This window comes from Mastigoproctus giganteus, chromosome 5, assembly GCF_048544385.1.
Source record: "Mastigoproctus giganteus isolate SK-2022 chromosome 5, ASM4854438v1, whole genome shotgun sequence".
NCBI lineage: Eukaryota > Metazoa > Arthropoda > Arachnida > Uropygi > Thelyphonidae > Mastigoproctus > Mastigoproctus giganteus.
Genome location: NC_143579.1, coordinates 192,103,087 through 192,126,759, shown reverse-complemented (window position 1 = coordinate 192,126,759; position 23,673 = coordinate 192,103,087). Strand labels below are relative to the sequence as shown.

Sequence of the window (23,673 nt, the reverse complement as noted above, 5' to 3'; positions counted from 1 at the left end):
CATACAGGTCTGGAGGCCTCATTTTAGGAAGGATGTAGAGCTGCTGGAATGAGTTCAGACAAGGGCAAAGAGATTGTTGAGGGGAACAAAGGGGTGCTCTTACCAAAAAAGGCTTAAGTTCTACAAATTGCAGCATCTGGAGGCTAGGCACCTGCAAGGTGATCTGACTGAGGTGTATAAGGCCTTGAATGGGTTGAGCAGGCCCAATTCTGATGGAATTTTTCCGCTTGCTCAGATTACACATTTGAGAAGGCATAAATTCAAATTGAGGAAAGACAGTTGCAGAACAGATGTGTTGAAATTTGCCTTTAGCCAGTGAGTGGATGATTACTAGAACAAACTTTTGGAGAGAATGGATAGGTGAAATGGAAAGTTTTTTTTTTTTTTTTTTGGCTGATTCTGTATAAGCTTGCTTTCTTACATCATATGCCACAACTAATGCTAATGCTGATTTCTAGATAAAGATAAAGGAGACTCTAGGTTACAGCAATTATAATATTCTAATGTTGGATTTATTTAAAGATATCACTACTGTGAAGGGTAAAGGAAAGGGGTTTTGCTTTTGTAAAGGCAGCTACAGTGGTCTTAAACAGTTTTTAAATTATTTTCAGGGAGCAACTGATGTTATAAACTGCAAATCCTAAATGGGAAGCATTGAGAAACGTAATCATACAAGCTACTAAGCTTTTTATGGTAACTAAGAGATATTGTTCAAGATTTAGACCTAAATGTATGTCAGGTAAACTAAAAAGTCTCGTGGCACAGAAGAAAAACATATGGAATGATAGTAAATTATCAAAGGACACAGAAACCTACAGTAAGTACAAACTAGTCTGCAATAAAATTACTTAGGCAAGCTATTGCAGATTGTGAAAAGTCTGTGGCTAAGAATGAAAAGAAAGGTAGCAAAGAAATCTTTGCTTGTGTTATCACTAGAAGTAAAGGGAAGAACCACACTGGCTCACAACGTATGAATGGCATAATACTGATGATCCTGCTCAAGTTGCTGACAAGCTGAAAAACGGTTATAATTTTAATTCACATGTGAAGAAGTTTTTAGAAATGGGAATACCAGAAGTATAACAAGAAGTATATAACTGGTAACTAAATGATTTTGTAATAACCAAGAAGAAAGTGGAAGAGAAATTTCTGATGCTAAAAGTTACTAAGGCATCTGGGCCAACAAATTCTATCTAGTTATATTAAAAGCGGCAAAAGAGGTAAACAAACCTTTGGCCATAATTATGAGGGCATCGCTGGAATAAGGGGAGGTCTCTATAGATTGGAGATGGCCAGATGTCTCTTTCACAAAGGGTGGCCTCAAATGGCAAAGTGAGTAATTATAGACCTGTAAGGTTGACTTCTGTTACAGGAAAAACAATAGTCAAAGGCTGAAGAGGTACTGAACGATCATCTGGCAGGAATGCAGTTATAGAAATCAGTGCATGGATTTGTTAAGAGGAGACCTTCTTCGGGCAATCTGATATACTACTATGACAAAGTAACAAAGAAACTGGATGCAAAAAATAATTTTAACATCATACACTTAGATTTCAATTATGCATTTGACACTGTTTCACATGCGACTGCTGTACAAACTGGAGCAGAGTGGCATTAAGGGCATATTACTGCTATGGATAAAAGGATGGTTGAGTGGCAAAAGACAGACAATAGTTCTACAGTAGGACCTCTTTAATACAAACTCAGTTTATACAAAGCACATATTCCCATGCTAAAAAATAGGCTTTTTTATATAACATTAATTACAAAATTCAGCTAATACATAATTACTAAGTCCATTTTGGATTTGGATGGCTAATACAAAGATTGGTACAATCCTAATTGAAGCTTAATTTATCTCCAATCCCACGAAAAAAAAAAAAAAAAAAAAAATTTGAACCTGTTTGTAATTGGAAAAGTATCCAAGTAAAGACTTTTTAAAGAGACCAATAGAAGTTCCTTAGCTTGCAGTCAAAATTTTTCAATATTGATTATTGAGTGGATACAGGAATGGCTTAAGAAAAAGGAAATATTTTGATGATGATTGTTCTACTGCACATTTTGCTGAGACACTAAAGATGAAAGACATTATTTATAACCTCAAGAGAGCATATAAAGCCTTCCAGATAAGGTACTTGAACCTCAACATAGGAAGGCCAATTTTCAAACAAAGCAGAATGTCTTGGATGCTATTCATAATGTTATTTCTTAGTATGGAATTGCATCAATACCTTTTGTGGGAATATCATCCAAAAACACGGTCCAGCAAATGAATGATAGGATATGATGTGGAAGGGATGGGAACTTTGAAGGAACATTTGGCTTTAGTTTAACAATTGGGGAGGTCAGAGGGATAATAATGCTGCTGCTTCAGAAATACTAACACTAGAAGAGCTGATGACCAACAAACAAAATAAAGTTTTTGCTGATAGGATGTAAGTGAAAGTTAAAATGTTTGCACTGTACTCATAATGCATGTAAGAAATAAACCCATAAAAATGAAACTGGATCCTTTGTTTCTTAAATTAATTTATTAAAGAAATAATTGGGTTTCAAGTTTCTTTTAATATTAATACTGTGATTCTGCTTTTACTAGTTTATGTGATACTAATTATATATTTTCATTTCAGTTAGTTATTTTCTCATTGCTTCTCTTATAAATAAAAGAAAATCTAAACAAAATATTATTCTTATTACTGTTAGCCAAACTTTAAGTTAATATTAATAGATATGTACCAGTGAAAATGGTCAAGTATTGACATTTTTGGTAGACCTCGGTTATTCCAAAACGTAAAAATTTAGTTTCCTTGAACTTTGTATTAGTGAGATTTTACTGTAAATGGGCACTGCTCTTCTTGGACTAATGTTATTAGTAGAGTCCCTCGGGGTTCAGTGCTGGGCCCCCTACTATTTTGTTTAAGGTATATTGTCTAAGTTTGCAGATGATACAAAGGTTGGCAGGATAGTCAATGATGAAATCAGTCTTTACTACTGAAACAAGAACTATAAAAATTAAGCAGATTGGCTGTGAAGTGGAAATTGATAAACATTGATAAACAGGATACTGCATATATTGGAGAAGTTAGAGGGATAATACTACATATGGAACAGTAATCCCAGAATGGGATTACTGTCCCATCTTGTGTGTGGTATCACCCAATTGGGTAATTATTGTACAGTTTGACACAAAGTTCTCTGAGAAGTACAGACAGGCTGCTCTAGCAGCTGACAGGGTTCTTTCAATGGTATGCAGCAATTTTTCCAGCAGGCACAAGGAGGTGATTATCTGCATTATCCTTTTACAATGCAATGGTTAGGTCACATTGAGTATTGCTTGCAGGTCTGAAAAATCCTCATTTTAAGAAAAATGTGTATGTTGGAATGAGAACAGAGAAGAGCAACAATATTAGTCAAGGCAACACAATAGGGTACTCAGAAAAGTACTCTTCATAGTAAAAAGAGTAGTCTTCGTACTAAGAAAGACTTCAGTTTTGCAAACTACAGCACTCGGAAACTAGGCACCCTGCAAGGAGACTTGATTATATAGGGTTTAAATGGATTGAATAAACTAAATACTGACAGTATCCTTACTTCTTCTCAGCAAGGAGACTTGATTGTTTAGGGTTTAAATGGATTGAATAAACTAAATACTGACAGTATCCTTACTTCTTCTCAGACAGCACACAAAATGGGATATAAATTGAAATTGAAAAGGGGTGGCTGCATGATAAATGTGTGAATATTTTCTTTCAGCCAGAGAGTTTGTTCCAACACCAGATGGAACAAACTTCCATCTGGTGTTGTGAAGTGGATATATTGAATTAATTTAAGGAACAATTAGACAAAAATTATTAGCAGTTTGTTTTTTGCCTCAGCTAATACTCTATAAGCTTGCTTCCTTGCACGCTTGCTACTACACATACTAATATAGATAAGCAGAAATTACTAGATTCTAATGAAAAGAACTACTAAGCGGCATTGATCACAATGTATTGATGTGGGATTTACTTAAAAATGTAATTACTCTAAATGGCAAGAGGAAGGGCTTTTGCTTTCATAACAGTGACTGTGGTCTCAGAAGTTTTTACACAATAATCAGAAGTTAATAAATTAAAGTCTACAGTAGATATAAACTAGTCTGCATTCAAGTCATAAAGGAGGTTAGGCAATCTAAGGCAGATTACGAGAAGTCTCTAGCAAAGAATGCAAAAAAATGCAGCAAAGCCTTCTTTACTTCTGTAAAAAATAGAAGGAAAGAATGAATCACATTGGTCAGCTTGGTAAAAAAATAAAATAAAATAAAATAAAAAATAATGAATGGTTAAAAAAAATAATAATAAAAAAAAATACCCACTTCACTGTCCATCTCCGAGAATTTGTCAAGTTCTTCCTTGAATTTATTCTAACTGCCACTTCACAACAACAGATGGAAGTTTGTGCGAACAATTAACCACCCACTGGCTGAAGGCAAACTTCTGTAAATCTATCCTGCAACCATCATTCCTCTATTTGAATTGATGCTCCCTCATGTATGTAGTCTCAGCAAGAGGAAGAATGCTGTCAACATTGAGCTTACTGAACCTATTCAGGGCCTTAAAACCTCAATCAGATCTCCTCACAGGTGCGTAGTCTCCAGACACAGCAATTTGCAGAACTGAAGCTTTTCTTAGTAAGAGCACCCTTTTATACCCTTCACCAATCTTGCTGCCCTTCTCTGCACCTGTTCCAGCATATCTACATCCTTCCTAAAATGAGGCCTCCAGACTAGTATACAGTACCCAAGATGTGGCCTAGCCATGGCCTTGTACAAAGTGATAATCACCTCTTTATCCCTGCTATCAAAGTTCCTGTATATCACTGACAAAACTCCACGCAGCCTGTCTGCATAATTACCCCAAGGTCTTTTTCATTTTACACTAAGCAGAAAGTAGTATCACACAATATGTTAATCTGGGATTACTGCTACCCACATGCAGTACCTTACATTTGTTAAACTTTAACTGCCATTTTGCAGCCTATCAGCCTAATTTTTCTAGGTCTTTGTTGCAGTAGTCTATCCTGATTTCTGTCATTAACCACCCTGCTAACCTTTATATCTGCAAACTTAGATATTAAGCCTGATAGACCTTTATCAATATCATATTCAAATTCATCAGTTGAGAGAGAATCATCTCATCATCATCATATGCGCTGCATTGGAAATAAACCTGCAGAATAAATTTTTTTTCTCTCTCTCTCTCTCTCTCTCTTTACGGTAAACTATTCTCAAGTATTTATTATTTATTATGAATATATACTTATTTACATTAAAGAAAATAAGAAATTCACAGAATTCTTTTAAAAAAAACCCTGATTTTAATTATGAACTGTGTTATGGCAGTAACACAGGAATCAAATAAGTCAAAATAGGATTCTCCATCATAAACCACAAGAGTTTGCAGCTATGGATGAATGAGGCCTATGAATCTGTGGGTTTTCTGAAAATGGTAGTTGTAAGGCTATGGTTCATTTTTGTGGGTCGATATCAAGGAAGGACAGGATCTTTCAGGATCAATCAGTTACAATTTTAAAAGAAACTATGAGATGTTGCTAGTTGAGATGTCTGTGATAAGCAGCAAGGAACTGCAAGCCACAGCGTCAGGCCACTAGAACATCACCTACATAGTAGATCCACATGTGAGGTTTAATAGTTACTGTGGTAATAATTTAAGTCTCAAGATAACCCATGAACATTCTTCTATTAGAAGTAGAGACAGAGGGTTACTCATGCTGATGATGCCAAAGGTTTGTCAGTACAACTTGTCTCTGAGCCCAAAGTACTTGACCAACGTTGATGAGTTTCATAATATCCACTGGGATACAGCATCAAGACCTTGGCAATTGATCAGTTTTGATTTCCGTGATTATTTTCAGCACATTGTGTGTGTTTTTGAGCATCTTTGGGTTATCAAGAATGACTGCAGAAGCATTTTCACTAACCATGTGACAATGGCTTGAGCTGGACATTCTTTGCCAATATAAGCTACAATACTTTATTATAAATAATAATAACAAACTGATATCAGGAAGCAAAGCTAACCAGCATCAATGCAAATTTTTTTTTTTTTTTTTAAATCTACTTAATTTGCCCATTCCTTCTAATTTGTCCAATACTTTTTAAATATATTCAAACTACCACTTCCACAACACTAGATTATTCCAGAAATTAATTACTCTTTGGCTAAAGACAAATTTTTACACTTATTCTGAAACCATCTTTACCAGTGGGTGATTTGTGTGCATAAAGATTCTATCATAATTTAGTTTACTGAACCCTTTCAAAGCCATAAAAGCCCTAGGCATCTTAGCACAACAATTAAGATCTACTAAGTGCCTAGTTTTTCAGATGCTGCAATTTACAGAACTCCAATTTTTCTCGGAGAATATGCTTTTGCACCAATTAAATTGTTGCTCTTCTCTGTAATCTTTCCAACAGATTTACGCCCTTTGTAAAATGAGGTTTCCAAAACTACATGCAGCAGTCCATATATGCTCAAGCCATTTGTTTACACAATAGAAGAATCACCACTGTCCCTGGAAAAGTTACTGTATAACATTGATAGAACCCCAAGGGATATGCTAGCAGCCTGTCTGCACTTAGAGAACTTCATGTTGGGCTGTACAACTACCTGATGACTTTTTCCTTATCAACTCAAATGTATATCATTCCAGGATTACTGCTACCTTTGCAGTATTTTGAATTTATTAATACTAAACTTCACCTGCCATTTTTCAACCTATCTGCCTAATTTATCTCAACCTTCTTGAAGTAGCATACTTTGATTAATCTTATTACCACCCTGCCCACTTCTGCATCATCAGCAAACTTAAACATCAAAATTGAAATACCTGCATCAATATCATTAATAAATAATAAAAAAAACAGTAAGAACCCAAACCCTTTGGTGGTGCCTCCTCATCACCCTAGTCCACAAAGGGTGGTGGTCATTTATAACCACTCTGTCTTCTACCATTTAACCATTCCTTTAATCACAATAGTAACTTGCTTTAATGCTACATTGCTCTAACCTATACAACTGCAAATGAAACACACTATCAGAGGAATAATAACTAAAATTAAGTATGTGTTGTCAATATTATTCTTTGCATCTGGTTACTTTGAGATAGCTAATGTTTGGTCAGACATGATTTCCTTTAACAAATTCATGTTGTGATTGCCTTATGACTCCACTCATGTCAAGATCTTGCATTATTTCTTTAGGTATTTACTCCATTTTTTTCTCTGGCACAGAAGAAAGTAGCCAGAAGTAGTCTCCTTGTGAACAGGAGATACTTGAGTATATGCATATCTCCAACCTGTAGGGATCCTTAAATGCTCATTATTATGGCTACAAGTTGAATTAACTCTTTTTACAGGCATCTTTTAATATAACCAGATATATTCCATCAGCCCCAGATAGAATCAATTTTTTTTCCACCTTCCTTCCATTATTTTGAAATCATTTAACTTCTAGTCAGGATTAGAAGTCTGCTTAAGCCATCTCCACAAACTTCATGTGCGAAGGTAAGTGAAAAATATTTACTGTTATTCAGCAATATGTACAGGATCATCAATAGTTATGCCATTCATAATGTGATTCATCCCTTTCTTTCTATTGTTATGTAAAGAATTCTTTGCTACTTTTCTTTACACTCTTGTCTTAGAAGGCATAACTCCTTCAGTAAATTATTACAGACCAGTTTATATTTACCGTAAGATTGTGTAATCAAAGTAAATGTATTTACTATACTCTTAACATTAGTGTATAATACAAGTAATTATATGTAATTATTAGTCCTGTGTGGACCTCAACTGGTCCTTGACAATTTATAATCATCCCATGCATTTGTATGTGCTCCACTAAGTTCATTTGATATCCATTTTGGTCTAAACTTCGAATATCTTAGTTGGTGTGAAATGCTTAGCAGCCTCTACTCTGTGATTACTTCTCAGAACACTTCCCATATGGCATTTACATTTTTTAACATCAATTGGTTTCATTAAGATGAGTTTACAAAATGTGTGAGCCCATTATAATTACCTTTGCAAAATCAAAATCACTTCCCTTTATCCTTGACATTTATTTATCTGAATAAATCCCCCAAATACACTATGATCAATGCCACCTAAAGGTTTCTTTACTTAAAGATTCTTAACATATAACTTATATCATGATAACATATCAAGAAGATTACTTTCTTTTGTTGCCTCTCTAAGATGGTGTAGAAAGCAGTATCCAGAAAATCCATAAATGTTTTGCTACCCAGTGACCTATGAGTTTCCATCGATGTCTGTAAAGTTAAATCCACATATCAATGGAAACCTTTTCTGATATGACAAGGCATTCTGATTTGCTGGCCCTTTCTATTTGTCTGTATAGTATAGTATATATTTGTCTGTATAACAGACTCCTACTCTTTTTTTTCCCCAGTGTTATTGTCACACCACACTTGACACAGAATGAAACTGGCAAGCTGTGCCTACTAGTTGTAGCATTTTAGAATCTATGTGCTTCTTAATCAAATGCATAATCCCCCATCTCCTGTCATGGCTATACATATTATAATCACCATAACCAAATTCTACATTTCCAATATTTCAGTGACATTAGCATTAGCACTAGCATTAGTAGAGGCATTTGATGCAAGAAAGCAAGCTTATGCAGCATCAGCCAAAAAAAAAAAACCCCACTTCCACTTCACCCCTCTGTTCGTTCAAAATACCTGTCCAGCTGAGCCTTAAACTTATTTAGGCTATCAACCTCCACCACAAGGGATGGAAGTCTGTTCCACCAACCAACCACCCGCTGGCTAAAGGCAAATTTCCGCACGTCTATCCTACATCTGTCTTTCCTCAATTTGAATTTATGCCCTCTCAGGTGATTTTTCTGAGCTAGAGGAAGAATCCCATCAGCATTGAGCATGCTTAAACCATTAAAGGCTTTATACACCTCTATCAGATCACCTCGCTGGTGCCTAGTCTCCAGACACTGTAATTTGCAAAACTTAAGCCTTTGTTCGTAAGAGCACCCCTTTGTTCCATTCACTAATCTTGTTGCCCTTCTCTGTACTCGTTCCAGCAGCTCTACATCCTTCTTGAAATGAGGCCTCCAGACCTGTATACAGTACTCTAGGTGTGGCCTGACCATCGCCTTATACAATGGAATAATCACCTCCTTATCCCTGCTGGAAAAATTCCTATATATCATTGACAATACTCCATGAGCTACTCTTGCAGCCCGTCTGCACTGCTCAGAGAACTTCATATCTGCCTGCACAACCACCCCCAAGTCCCTTTCATTCTCTACCACTGTCAGTGTAGTACCACAGAGGTGATACGTTCCTCTGGGGTTGCTGTTTCCCATGTGTAGTACTTTACATTTGTCAATGTTAAACTTCATTTGCCACCTCTCAGCCCATCTGCTCAACCTATCCAGATCCTGCTGCAGCAGCATAGTGTCAGTAGTGTCCTTGACAACCCTGTCAACCTTTGTATCGTCTGCAAACTTGGACATTAAGCTCGATATACCATCATCAATATCATTTATAAATACAGAAAACAATAATGGACCCAACACTGAGCCCTGAGGGACTCCACTAATAACATCAGTCCACGATGAGCAGTGTCCATTGATTACCACTCTCTGTCTTCTCCCCCTCAACCACCCCTTTATCCATAGCAGCAATTTGCCTCCAATGTCACACTGCTCCAATTTGTGTAGCAGTCTTCCATGTGCAACAGTATCAAAAGCCTTTCTAAGATCCAAATATATAATATCAAAGTTATTCCCTGCATCCAGTTCTTTTGTGACTGCATCATAGTATCCAATCAAGTTGGTCAGGCAAGACTTCCCCTTAACAAAACCATGCTGTGTCTGAGCTATAACTGAAGTCTTGTCTAGATGATCCTGCAGTGCTTCTTTAACCAGTGCCCCCATTGATTTTCCGGGAACAGAAGTTAAACTAACAGGTCTATAATTACTTATGTCGCCTTTTGATCCTCCTTTGTGAATTGGGGTCACATTTGCACATCTCCAGTCCATGGGTACCTCCCCTGAGTCCAAGGAAGCTGTCATAATTATGGCTAAGGGTTTGCTTACTTCCTTTGCTGCCTCCTTTAATATAACTGGATAGATCCCATCCACCCCGGATAGGCTTCTTGTGTTTATCTTCAACAGTTTCTCCTCCACTTTACTCCCAGTTATTTCAAGATTCTGTAGCTTACTGCTAGAGTTGAATACACCTCTGGCATTCCCCTCGCTGAATAACTCCTCATGTGTGAATGTCGATGCAAAATATTCATTTAGTTTGTTAGCTACCTGAGCAGGATCATCAACAGTTGACCCATCAATATCAAGTGGACCAATCTGATTCATCCCCTTCCTTCTAGAGTTTACATAAGTAAAGAACTCTTTGCTGTTTTTCTTTGCATCCCTTGCCAAGGATTTCTCGTAATCTGCCTTCGCCTGCCTAACCTCCTTTGTAACTTGGTTGCATATCAACTTGTATCTATCATAGGCTTCTGTGTCATGTGTTAATTTGTATGTATCCCATGCATTTTTCTTCTCTGCCATATGCCTCATTAGTTCATCTGGCATCCATTTTGGCCTAAACCTTGAACAATATTTCTTAGTTGGTATGTAAAGCCTAGTAGCTTCCAAGATGAGTTCTTTGAATGCTTCCCATTTTGAATTTGCTGTTGGTAACATCATCAGTTGGTCCCACTGTATAGAATTTAAATACTGTCTCAGTCCATCGTAGTCGCCTTTACGGAAGCAATAACCCTTCCCTTTACCCCTAATGGTAGTTACCTCTTTGAGTAAATCCCACTTCAGCACACTGTGATCACTGCCACCTAGTGGTTCATTTATCTGCAGATTCTTAATCCATGAAGAATCACTGCTGATAATCAAATCAAGAGTATTACTCCCTCTAGTTGCCTCCCGAACATGCTGATGTAGAAAACAATCATCCAATAAATCCACAAAAGCCCTGCTAGTGTGAGAGTAACCAGCCCCCAAATTCCAGTCAATATCTGGGAAATTAAAATCTCCCATTATAAGACTCTCTGATTTACTGGCCCACTCTATTTCCCTGTACAGTTCCTTATTATACTCATCAGAGTCATTAGGCCTATAGCACACTCCTACTCTCAATTTTGATCTCCCAATGTTTATGTCACACCAAACTGACTCAACACTGCACTGTCCAGCGATGTCGACTGGCTTCACTTCCTTGGTTTTTATGTGTTTCTTAACTAATAGCATAACCCCTCCCCCCTTCCTATCCTGTCTATCCTTTCTGTAGACGTTGTACTCCCCAAATTGCAGTTCTGCATCCCTTATATCTGTGTGACACCACGTCTCTGATATCCCAACAATATCTGCCTTCGATGTTTTGAGCAATACCTCAAATTCATCAAATTTATTTACTAAACTCCTAGCATTGGTGTACACGCAAGTATACCTGCACCTGTTTCTATTCTTAGCTACCCTAACACAACCCATGTGTTCACTTGAACCGCAATGGCTCCAGCAGTCTCTGAAATACCATGCATCTTGTTTTTCAGGCTTCTGCTCATTCTCATAGAAGCAGTGCAAGAATCTCTTTCACCTCTGCCAGTGGCTACTGTCAATCTATTGGTCTTTGTCTCCCCCCAAGCTAGCAGTTTTCCGACCCACCTAACACTGCCTCGATAGCATCAGCAAATATTCTTGCACCCTTTCTATTTAAGTGTATCCCATCCCTGTAGAAGCAATCCCTCCTGTTAACAAGTACAGTCCAGGCTGAAAAAAATTCTACCCCTTGAGCCTTGCACAATCTTTCCAGGGCCGAATTGATCGACAAGGCTCTCATCATATACTCCCTCCTATCGTGTCTGGGCAGAATTGCAGACACTTTCAACTTCAACCCTAATTCTCGGCTTTTGTTCAACAGTGATCTGTACTTGTTAAGTAATTCTGCCCGTCTCCTACTCTTAATATTATTAGTGCCAACGTGTACAACTATATCACCTTTTGTGCCCTTAAAAGATGATATTCGCTCTACAACGTCATCAACCTTTGCCCCTGGAAGACATACCCTGGTCCTGTTCCACCTATCTTTTTTACAAAGCATGTTCCCCGTTTCCCTGACAATAGAGTCACCAACAACTACTAGTTCCTTCGGGACCAGCGCATTCTGCCTTGGGGGTTGCAAGTGCAAGCTCTGGCGTTGATGTGGGCAGCTGAGAGCTTGATGGGCCCCTCAATTTAGTTTCTTCGAGGGCATCCACCCTGTCCTTCAAGCTCTCATATAGGCCCACAAGAACGCCGAGTTGTTGCCTGATATCGATACACTCCTTGCATTGCGCACACACAAAGACATCCCCCTTGGCAGTATCATGTCCCGTACCCGATTGCTCTGCAAACATCAAGCAAACAGTGCATTTTATAAGGCTGTGAGTCAGAGGACAACTGCCCCCCTCAGTTCTGCTCTGAGCCACAGCACTTCCATTAGCTTGAGCCTTTTGCTTTGCTGCTCTGGTCTGAGTCATGATTCTATTAATTTATTAATTAATTATACTTAATTATGTTATGTTATTAATTATGTTAAATATAATTAATTATGTTACGTTTGTAATCTAAGTCGTTATAGGTATTTATTTAAACGTACAATTCAACTGCTAACAAAGTCCAACTAACGCTATCTAGTACGGTATATAACTATCGTATCACAATGGCGGGAAAATTACAAACGGTAGCGGTAGTTACGAACACGTGGAAACCCTTACCGATACTTTTATGCAATTACAAGGCCGAGTAAAGAATAAATACACCAAATTAATCAGAAAATCACAAAATAATGTTATACTACTAAATTTAAATCAAAAGTTTTAGAAAAACAATAATTTCAAATCAATAAATAAGAAAAATCCACTTAGCGGCTTTGAACACGACCGTCACTAGTAGCCTCGTCAGCAGACTCCCCAGCAGACATCATGTTTCTGTTATACATGTTAGCATTTGATGACTTAACTACTTCAAACTGATCTGTTATTTTTACTATACCATTAGTCTATAATCAAAGTAATTATGTATTTACTATACTCTTAACATTAGTGTATAATACAAGTAATTATATGTAATTATTAGTCCCGTGTGGACCCCAACTGGTCTTGTAATTCCCCCACCTTTCTTGCTTTTTCATCTACATGTGACAATCATAGCATTTGTAAGTAGAAGGAAAACAGGGGGGGGGGGAGGTTTTTTTGCCAAAAACAGGAAAGAAAACAGGAGGAAAATAGGAATTTTTCTTTGGAAAATGCAGTTACAAACAAACAAACATAAGATTGTTTATTAGTAAGGTGTGCTTTTAAACTTTTTTTTTTTTTTTTCATAATAGCAGCTTGACTGTAAATTGAAAGAACTGATCTGCAAAATATTTATGAGATATTTCTTTTTCATATTTCTCTTGTATTTACCTTCAATGGTATGAAGAAGTACTGGAACATTTTTTTATTTTGCTAAATCGATTTGTTTGGATGATGAATTTGTTCTCCAAATACAATTATATTTAAGTTAAAGTTAAATATTTAAATTAATGCTTTACAATAACCTAGTGGGGCAACTTGCAATCTATGACTTCTGTTTGGAGTTAGTAGACTTTCTTGCTTTTTCATCTACATGTCACAATCATAACATTTGTAAACAGGAGGAAAATAGGGTTTTTTGGCCAAAACAGGCAAGAAAACAGGAATTTTTTTTGGAAAAAGCAGGCTTTTTTAAAGTCTGACTAAACTAAGTCTGCAATTTACTAAATTTATTCACAAAGCTATACAGCTTTTGCAATAAGTGCATTAAGATGAAAATATTAAGCTGAGATAAAAATCTACTCATGAGCTTTGCACAATCTTTCCATGGTTGAGCTGAATGGCAAGGCTCATAATAATCCTCCTACCATGCCAATTCAAAATTCTAGAGATTTTCAAATTAAGCCCTAACCTGAGACTCTTTCTCAACATCACCTCATGCTTAAGCAAAGCTTCAGACTGCATATGCTTTACAACGTTAGTACCAACGTGTATAACATTACATGAAGTGCCGCTTTTAATAGGTTTATATACACATTGCAATATAATAAACTATTCATGTGTGTACTCTCCAAGGACACATGAACAGTTAACACTTTAACCTTTTCATTATCTAACACCCTCCTGGTCCCATTTATATTAGTTAACTGGACTCTACTATATATTTAAAAATTATTAATTATACATGTACATACAATCACTAACCAAGCATGTAGGATAACACCTAAGCTCCAGCAGTCAACAGCTTTTGTATAATTTGCAGTGCCCTGTAAATTTAAAATTTCAGGTGCTGCATATGATGGAGTTCCACAGAGAGTCTTCAGCATGGTGTATTCATTAACAAGTTTTGAGATCCCAAAATCTGCCACCTGTAAATATATAATTCTATAAACAAGCTAAAACCAAAACAGAAAGAAATATATAATGATATTAATAAAGAAACCTTTAGTTTATCTGAAATAAGCATCATTTCAAAATCACCACAATAAGGAGTTCTATATTCCTTTCTTTCAGATCAACTTTGTCATAACAAAATAGAATTCTCTCCAATTTCATATAATCATAAATAAGGATATACAATATTATAACAGTTATTAATTCTGTGAAATATTTCCATATCTCAGGGGTGTGTATTTCACTTTAAACCATAAGGCCATCTAGTAGTGCACATATTTTCCCCCCAGTTTCACCCTGATATGATGTATAGCCTGGGGATGGGGGGAGAGGGGGGGAGAGAGAGAGAGAGAGAGAGACAGATTTTATGGCAAATAGGCAAAGTTAAAACTATTAAAAACTAGAAGTCAAAGCCAATGTCCTGCCTAATGTTATAATTGAAGGATATTTTTTATGCATGGGTAATGTACACACACCATTTCTACTACCAAGGTAGTTTAAATGCATTGTTTTAATTATACCTCATAGTGTGAGTACCTTCACAAGTTGCCATGGTATTGCACTATCTCGAATAATAACACTTCACCTATGGAGAAAATTGTTACTTATTCTCAGCAGATACCACCACCCAGACAGCACTGTTAAGGCTTTTTGGCCTCTCTTCAGTGGGTGGGTAGGTAGTTAACCTGTTGTTGGAATAATGACAACCCAGTTATGAAGTATAACTCCACAATATGAGAGAGGCCTGATGGCGTGCATGGTTTAATCTAAAAGATTTCTTGGCTAAATGCCTAAGAGTATGAAGGAGTTTGTTTATGCATGGGTAATGTGCACACATCATTTCTACTACCAAGGTAGTTTAATGCACTGTTTTAATTATATCTCATATTGTGAATACCTTCACAATATGAGAAATGATGTGTGTGTATTACCCATGCATAAACAAACTCCTTCATACTCTTAGGCATTTAGCTAAGAAATATCTTACAGATTAAACCATGTACACTATCAGGCATCTCTCATATGGTGGAGTTATACTTCATGACTGGGTTGTCACTATTGCAACAACAGGGTACCTACCCACCCATTGAAGAGGGGCCAAAAAGCCTTGAAACGGTGCCGTGTGGGTGGTGGTATCCACCGAGAATAAGTAACAATAGTCTTCTCCATAGGTGAAGCATTACTAATTCAAGGTAGTGCAATACCGTGGCAACTCGTTGTGAAGTTATTCACAACATGAGATATAATTAAAACGATGCATTAAAACTACCTTGGTAGTAAAAATTATGTGTGTGCGCATTACCCATGCATAAACAAACTCCTTCGTACTCTTAGGCATTCAGCCAAGAAATATCTTTTAGATTAATGTTATAATTATTATGCAACCATGTGGAAGTTTTTTAATGCTGCTGCTGCACAGCTGATATAACTTAAGTGAATGATGTCCTTTGCTTAAAAACTCTCTCCACCGAACAAAACGAAATTCAAGATTGTTATTAATAGTATAAGTTCAAGCAAAATAATGCACGGAAACCAGTATTACATAGTACACCTTAAAAATAAATAGAAAAAATAAGCGCAATACATGCACCCTTTCGGATATTTTCATGCATAATATTGTTTTTCAGTGTATTGATCAAACAGAAGTCAAAAACATAGCTAAATTCACTGTTGATAAAATACTGAACTATAAGGTGACTTTAACACACACACAAACACACACACACACACACACACACACACACACACACACACACACACACACACACACACACACACACACACACACACACACACACACACACAATCAACTTTATGAACTGGCAACAATGGAATGACAAATGCCATATATTCAACTTTTCCAGTTAGTCATATTTAAGTATATGCTGCGACAAAGCTGGAAGAAAACCATCAATTGTATGCTTTCTTAATTGCTATCATCTGATAAAAAGACATCTTTCTCAATCCAGAAATAGCACACAGTCATTCCTGTCAACTCAAAGTGAATAAACTGTACAAAACCTTATCCAGTTTAGCTAGGTTAGGTTTTTGGAGGGGATGATGGGTTCTGAATAGATTTACTTGTTTCAAAATGAAGCCAAAATTTTTTATAGCTTTACTTTTGAGCATTGCTGCCATCAATGAGTTAATGTCAAAATTTTTCATCAAGTTATGTCCTATTTTCCCCTTCTCTAGTCACTTTATTCACAATATTTGCATATACTGCTTTTTTATATATATATATAAAGCAAAAACAGGTTAGTAAAATATTCCAATTAGTAAAGGTTAGTAGAACTTTTACTATATAGTTCAAATTCTTCCTATTGACTTTAAAATCTGTTGGATTTGTCTTATGGTGGTTCTCTTACTATGTCAATTTTTGTGGTTTGTGGATGTGAGTAGTTTGAATAAATTTAAGGGAGAATTAGATGTATTATTTGAGGGGATGCACAGGATATTTGCTTGCTTCCATGCATCACTTGCTTCTACTATTACTAATAATAATAAATAGAGGTTTTATTAAAAAAAAAAGTTATTTTTTTTCTCTCTTAAATTAAAATTGGTTGGTTCTCACATCATTTTTGCCAATATGAATGTTGTCCATTGCACAGATCTGCACTTATTCCTCTGCTATTCTAACTTAAAACTTAACAGTCAGAGGAATAAGTGCAGACCTAAGCAATGGACAACATATTCATATTGGCAAAAATGATGTGAGAACCAAGCTTATGTAACATTAGACAAAAATAATAAGTAAACAAAAACACACGTGCACATATTTATTTAAAGTATTTGTCCAATCCCTCTTTAAATTTAGATACACTTCCAACTGCTACAAGAGTAGGTGAGGTTTTATTTTAACAAACAATCACGCTTAAGTAAAATAAAAATGGCATACCTTAATTAATGTATCATTATCATCTTCACTCATGAGAAGAATATTTTCTGGCTATATTGAAATATAATGGAATCAAAATATAAATATAATTTTCTGGAATACTAAAATAAACAAAAGATAAAGTATTTAAAAGAATATTTTAAAAATTATTCTGAAAATATGAAATTAAAGCAAAGTTTATCAACTAATTCAAGTTATAAGGATTTTTATCTAATAACTTAAGCAAACTGAGATTTGCATAATGAAAAAAAAAAAGTTTTATATTTTTTTGTGATATGAGATTTCACTTAGACATGAATAGCTAAAAGCAACTGAGCTGAGCAGTTATAGTAGGAGGGCAGGTGGAGATAGGTTTCATATTTAATTTACAAAGATACATTATCTTACATTATAATTGCAAAAATCTTTTTCAGTCTACTATCTCTTTATCCCTAGATGTTTTCCCAAAAGAGAGAGTTATTAATCAAACCACAGTTTTTAAAAAAAAATAATAAAAAGTTTAATAATTTTCAAATAGATATTTACAGTATACCCAGTATAAAATAAAATATAAGTACAAATTCAGTAGCTTTCGGAACTTGTGTCCCTTTATCAACTGACAAATTTGAATACATTACAAGCAAAGTGTGGCACGTTACTCATTCGTCATTGTTGTAGCACGGACGTGTGCTGCCTTGCGCCAGTGATCATCCATCAATAAAACGGTTGTCTCTAGGATGGGATGTATACGCATGCCTTTCTGGCGATTTAATGCCTTAGGGTTGTTTATTATGTTTAGTGACTCTAGCCATAGGCGGTGGCGAAAGTGTCGCGCGTGGTCCACTATCTCAAAGTCGCGTTTGGGGTCAAGATCGTGGTTGGTAGCCCAAAAATGTTCTGCAAGCGCGGACTGGTCAGTTTTGGCAAGCCGGATTGCTCTGTCGTGTTCCGTGAGGCGATCCTGGAGACGTCTCGATGTCTCACCTACGTAGCAACTGTTACAGGTCCTACAGGTGATACGGTACACTACATTGCTGCGTAAGACAGGTGTGACAGGGGTCTTCACACTGGAGACAAGTGAACGTAGGTTCCTACCTGGTAATTGCACACATTTGATGTTGTAACTTCTCAGGATCTTCGAGATACGTCCTGACATACGTATGTGTGGTAATTGCACACATCAAATGTGTGCAATTACCAGGTAGGAACCTACGTTCACTTGTCTCCAGTGTGAAGACCCCTGTCACACCTGTCTTACGCAGCAATGTAGTGTACCGTATCACCTGTAGGGCCTGTAACAGTTGCTACGTAGGTGAGACATCGAGACGTCTCCAGGATCGCCTCACGGAACACGACAGAGCAATCCGGCTTGCCGAAACTGACCAGTCCGCGCTTGCAGAACATTTTTGGGCTACCAACCACGATCTTGACCCCAAACGCGACTTTGAGATAGTGGACCACGCGCGACACTTTCGCCACCGCCTATGGCTAGAGTCACTAAACATAATAAACAACCCTAAGGCATTAAATCGCCAGAAAGGCATGCGTATACATCCCATCCTAGAGACAACCGTTTTATTGATGGATGATCACTGGCGCAAGGCAGCACACGTCCGTGCTACAACAATGACGAATGAGTAACGTGCCACACTTTGCTTGTAATGTATTCAAATTTGTCAGTTGATAAAGGGACACGAGTTCCGAAAGCTACTGAATTTGTACTTATATTTTATTTTATACTGGGTATACTGTAAATATCTATTTGAAAATTATTAAACTATGGACCCCAGTACTCCAGGCCCATTTGTCACTAATAAAAAGTTCTGTAAAAAAACTTGTCATTTTTTTTTTTGTTGTAATAATACCTCTTTGTATCACTTAATCTACATCTGTTAATGTATCACCTTTTCGATTTCAATATGGATCTGAATTCATGAGAATTGCTCTAACTTTAGCTTTTAGAAAACAAATTATATAAAAATGGCTGAGAGATGCAATATTCTCCAATTTTCACAATGAAATGAAAAATATTTCGTTATGAAAATTGCATTCAGAGCACTGGATAGTAAGTATTAATGGCACAATTGATAGTAAATTTCAATTATAAAGTGGTCCTACAATTTTTATTATCATGTAGGATAAGAAATATGTAGGATATGATATGAAAAAGAAAAATATTTTAACATTTTATATTATGGTAAAACAAATTTCTTAACATATTTTTAGCACGAAAACTTTTAAAATCAGGAAACATTGTCTTGATTTGTATTTGATTTAAAGAAACATCTCAAGAAATGATATATTTCTTGATTTGTTTCATTTTTTCAATTTGTTTCATTTCAAGCACATTTCAAAAAAAAACCTGAAATGTACTTGACCTTGAAAAATGCAAATCATGTATCTAACAGTAAACCTAGAGTAAAGTAACAACTATTTGGTACTACACTCAGGATACTGAAAAATGAAAAAGACCTAGGGTAATCAGAAATGAACACATGTCATTTTGCTTGCAATCCTGGCCATTGATGCCTGACAAGAAGCTGGTTATGTAAGTTGTGTGGCAACATCTTTATTTTCTCAATTTTACAATTATCTCTTATTTTAGAAAGGATGTAGAGCTGCTGGAATGGGTATAGAGAAGAACAATGAGATTGTGAGGGGAACAAAGGGGTGCTCTTACCAAGAAAGGCTGAAGTTCTGAAAATTGCAGCATCTGAAGGCTAGGCAACTGCCAGGCGATCTGATTGATCACCTCGCAGTGTATAAAGGCTTGAATTGTTTGAGCAAGCTCAATGCTGATGGGATTCTTCCTCTTGCTCAGATTATGCACTTGAGGGGGCATAAATACAAATTGAGAAAAGATAGTTGCAGAATAGATGTATGGAAATTTGCCTTTAGCCAGCGAGTGGTTGATTGGTGGAAAAAACTTTCATATGTCATGGAAGCTGTCATGATAGCTTAAATAAATTCAAGGAAGAACTGGTGGACAAACTTTTGGAAATTTGAAAGGGAAAAGGAGGTGTTTTTTTTTTTTTTTGGCTGATGCTGTATAAGCTTGCTTTCTTGCATTATATGCCACTGCAAATGCTAATTTTTTGTTAGCTTCTTTCGCACTCTATCTCGCACTTTTTTTCTTTCTTTTTTTTTTAACTTTAATTCTGCATAGGTTTAGCATTTTCTGCCTTTGATTTCACTAGACTACTTCCCATTTGTCTGTCATCTTGTTTCTGCATTCTTGTTATTCTATTCAATATATATATATATATAAATTAGAGAGTAAAAAAGCAGAAAAGGAGCAAAGAAACAAATAAATAAGAACAGAAGAGAAGAGAAGAGAAGAGGTAAAAATATATGTCTAAAAAAATAATTATAAAATCATTAAATATAAGGCAAATAAAGCCAAAATTATAAGCTAGTAAATAATAAATTTAGACTGGCACCCACTTAATAATGCAGAGGCCAAAAAAAAGTGTCAAATATCACAAAAGTGACATAATAAACCAATCACTAAAAAAAACATAGATATAAAACAAACAAAAAAAGGAACAATCAAAGACAACTGTTGTATTCAATCTCATCAGGGGCCCTGTATAAAACAGCTGTGAATGTAAATTACCGCAACAGACAGAGACTAACTAAAATGCCAGCTCACTGAAGCAATAAAATCACATCACGGAGGTCCTAATGCAGCAACAGTAAGAACAGAAAAGTTTAAGCACTCACCACTAGACCAGATTACTGTCAAAAAGAAAGAATGAAGTGGATAACAGAAAATAAAAACAGATTATAGACAGCAGTATGAGAAGTGAAAAGCAAAGCAACTAGCACATACTACATGCATTAGAAATAAAAATAAAACTGTAAAAAAAAAAAAAAAAAAAATTTAGGAAAAAGAAGGAAAGTGAAACAAAAAGAATAGATGATCATGAACATAAGTGGCTGAGTAAAGCAATATCCAAAAACACATTGCGTAACCTAAAAAAATAAACAATAATAAAAAATTAGGAAAAAGAAAAAAAAAATGAAGTATAGAAAAACTTTATTTTTATTGCTTCAGCAGTTGCAGTAATTTACATTATGTTCGAAATGCAGTAATATTCAGAGCTGTTTTATCCAGGGCCCTCTGATGAGATTGGATACAGCGGTTGTCTTCGCTTGTTCCTTATATCAATTTTCTTTAGTGGTTAGTTTATTATGTCACTTTTGATATTTCAAACCTTTTTTGGCCTTGGCGTTATCAATTGGGCACCAGTCTAAATTTGTGCTTTACTAGCATATAATTTTGATTTTATTTGCTTTATATTTAATATTTTTAAAATTAATTTTTTAGACATATTTCTACCATGTATCTTCTTTCTTCTATTCTGGCCTTGTTGTTTAGTTGTTTCTTCGCTCCTTTTCCGATTTTTTACTCTAATTTATATTGCTTTTATAGGTTACATGGGCCCCCCAAGTGCCAAGTGATTTATAGTGCGATTTTCTAGTGTTTTTCTAGGGCGAGTACTAACTTTTTTCATAAACCCTCCTCTGCTCGCATCGTTACTGCTGACCGCTCGCAATGTTATTGCCTCCCTCGCCAACAAAGTCACTGCTTTACCCGCTATCAACGTCACTGCTTCACCCACTGGCAACGTTACTGCTAACCTCGCTTACAACGTTACTGCCTTCTTATTTTCTGATCGCTTGGTCACTGGTTGGCACCACTCCTGCTTGTTTGTTTGTTATCTGGTTTTTAGGAGCATTAGCAACTAAGGCCATATTTCTCCGGCGATATGCAGTGGTCATTCCCTGACCATCCTCTGTATTTGGTGGTCACGGGCTCGAACCCCGGTCTAATCAAGAAGAGTGTGCTACGCACTGCTGCTCCTGCCCACCTGGCTACGGAGGCACCACCGCTCCTGCCTCCACGTGGTGGGGCCAGTAACCTGGGAGAAGGAAGCCCCTCTCCCAGGGCTAAAAGGAGCAACAATGGATCGCGACGAATATCCACCACTAGAGCCAACAGGCTCTCAACATGCTGACACCCGTAGAAGGGAACATGATCTTAGTCTCTCAAAAAGAATGAGAACAGATTCTAGCAAATCAGAACCACCAGCTTTTCTGATAATGCATTCATTATTGACTCAACCAGTAAGCAAATTGTCTCCCTTTGTCATTCAAAGATGTCTTGAAAATTCAGCAGGAACACCAAAAATGGTAAAATGACTCCAGTCAGGAGATCTATTAATTGAAACCACACAAGCAAAACAGACTGAACTGTTATTGAAACTGTCAACTATAAGCAGAATCCCAATCAAAGTCACGCCGCATAATACACTGAACTCCTCAAAAGGAGTAATGGTGAAGGTAAAGAAAACAAACACGGGAACAACGAGAAATGTCGGATAACGTATGTGGAAAATTAGTTTCCCGATACGGCACCCTATCACTGCTTGTTCGGTAAACAGACGGTAGGTGTTATCGGTCTGGAGCAAAGTTGAGAACGGTATATTGATTGACAGGTAGGCGTGGCAAAGGATGTGCTGATTGGTGTGTGAACACAACACACGATAACATCAGTTTAGTATCACTTTAGTAGCCCTCAGAAACACTAATGGTAAATTGCCCTAATAAATGCCTTCCATAATGGTGGAAAAAGGTCGGAATCCCATGGGAGCTTGAACCCTTCCCGAAGTGGAGGGGGTAACCTATCCTTTTTTCTTTAGAATCAGTCATATTTAGAAATACATTCATAAAAAAAATAAATTTTTTTATGACTGTATTTTTATTTACTTGTTCAATAATATGCCCTAATGGTGAAAAAAATATCAGGTTACCTCCATTTGAATCCCATGGGAGCTTGAACCCCTCCCGAAATGGAGGGAGGTAACCTAAACTTTTTCTTTAGAATCATGGATGGACTAGTGTTATCCGATGTTTCTCGTCATTCTCATGTTGGCTTTCTTTACCTTAGCCAGAGTAATAAGTGAGTGGGATTTATTAAACGTCACTGAAGAGGAGATAGTTATGGAATTACAAGACCAAAAAGTAACACAAGCAAGGCGCAAATCATGATCCGGAAGGACGATAAACTAGTTCCAACACAAAATATCATATTGACATTCAGTACACCAAATTTACCGAACTCAGTGAAAGCAGGCTATCTGCACTGCTGAGTCCGTGCATACATTCCAAATCCCTTAAGATGTTGCAAATGCCAAAAATTCGGTCATTCTCAAACAACATGCAGAGGTGAAATTACATGTCCTAATTGTAGTTAGAAAAATCATTCTCAAACAGATTGTACTGCAAA

General features: G+C 36.4%; 1 protein-coding gene across 1 annotated transcript in view; it reads right to left on the bottom strand.

The window, feature by feature from the left end:
- lok (ovarian-specific serine/threonine-protein kinase loki) overlaps positions 1–23,673 on the bottom strand; it is a 270,142-nt gene that overhangs the window by 55,396 nt on the left and 191,073 nt on the right. The window contains exons 11-12 of the mRNA XM_090373619.1: positions 17,403–17,453; positions 14,315–14,478 (exon numbers count right to left, since the gene is read on the bottom strand). Coding sequence (XP_090229745.1) covers positions 14,315–14,478; positions 17,403–17,453 — 215 coding nt within the window. The remainder of the gene's footprint in view (positions 1–14,314; positions 14,479–17,402; positions 17,454–23,673) is intronic.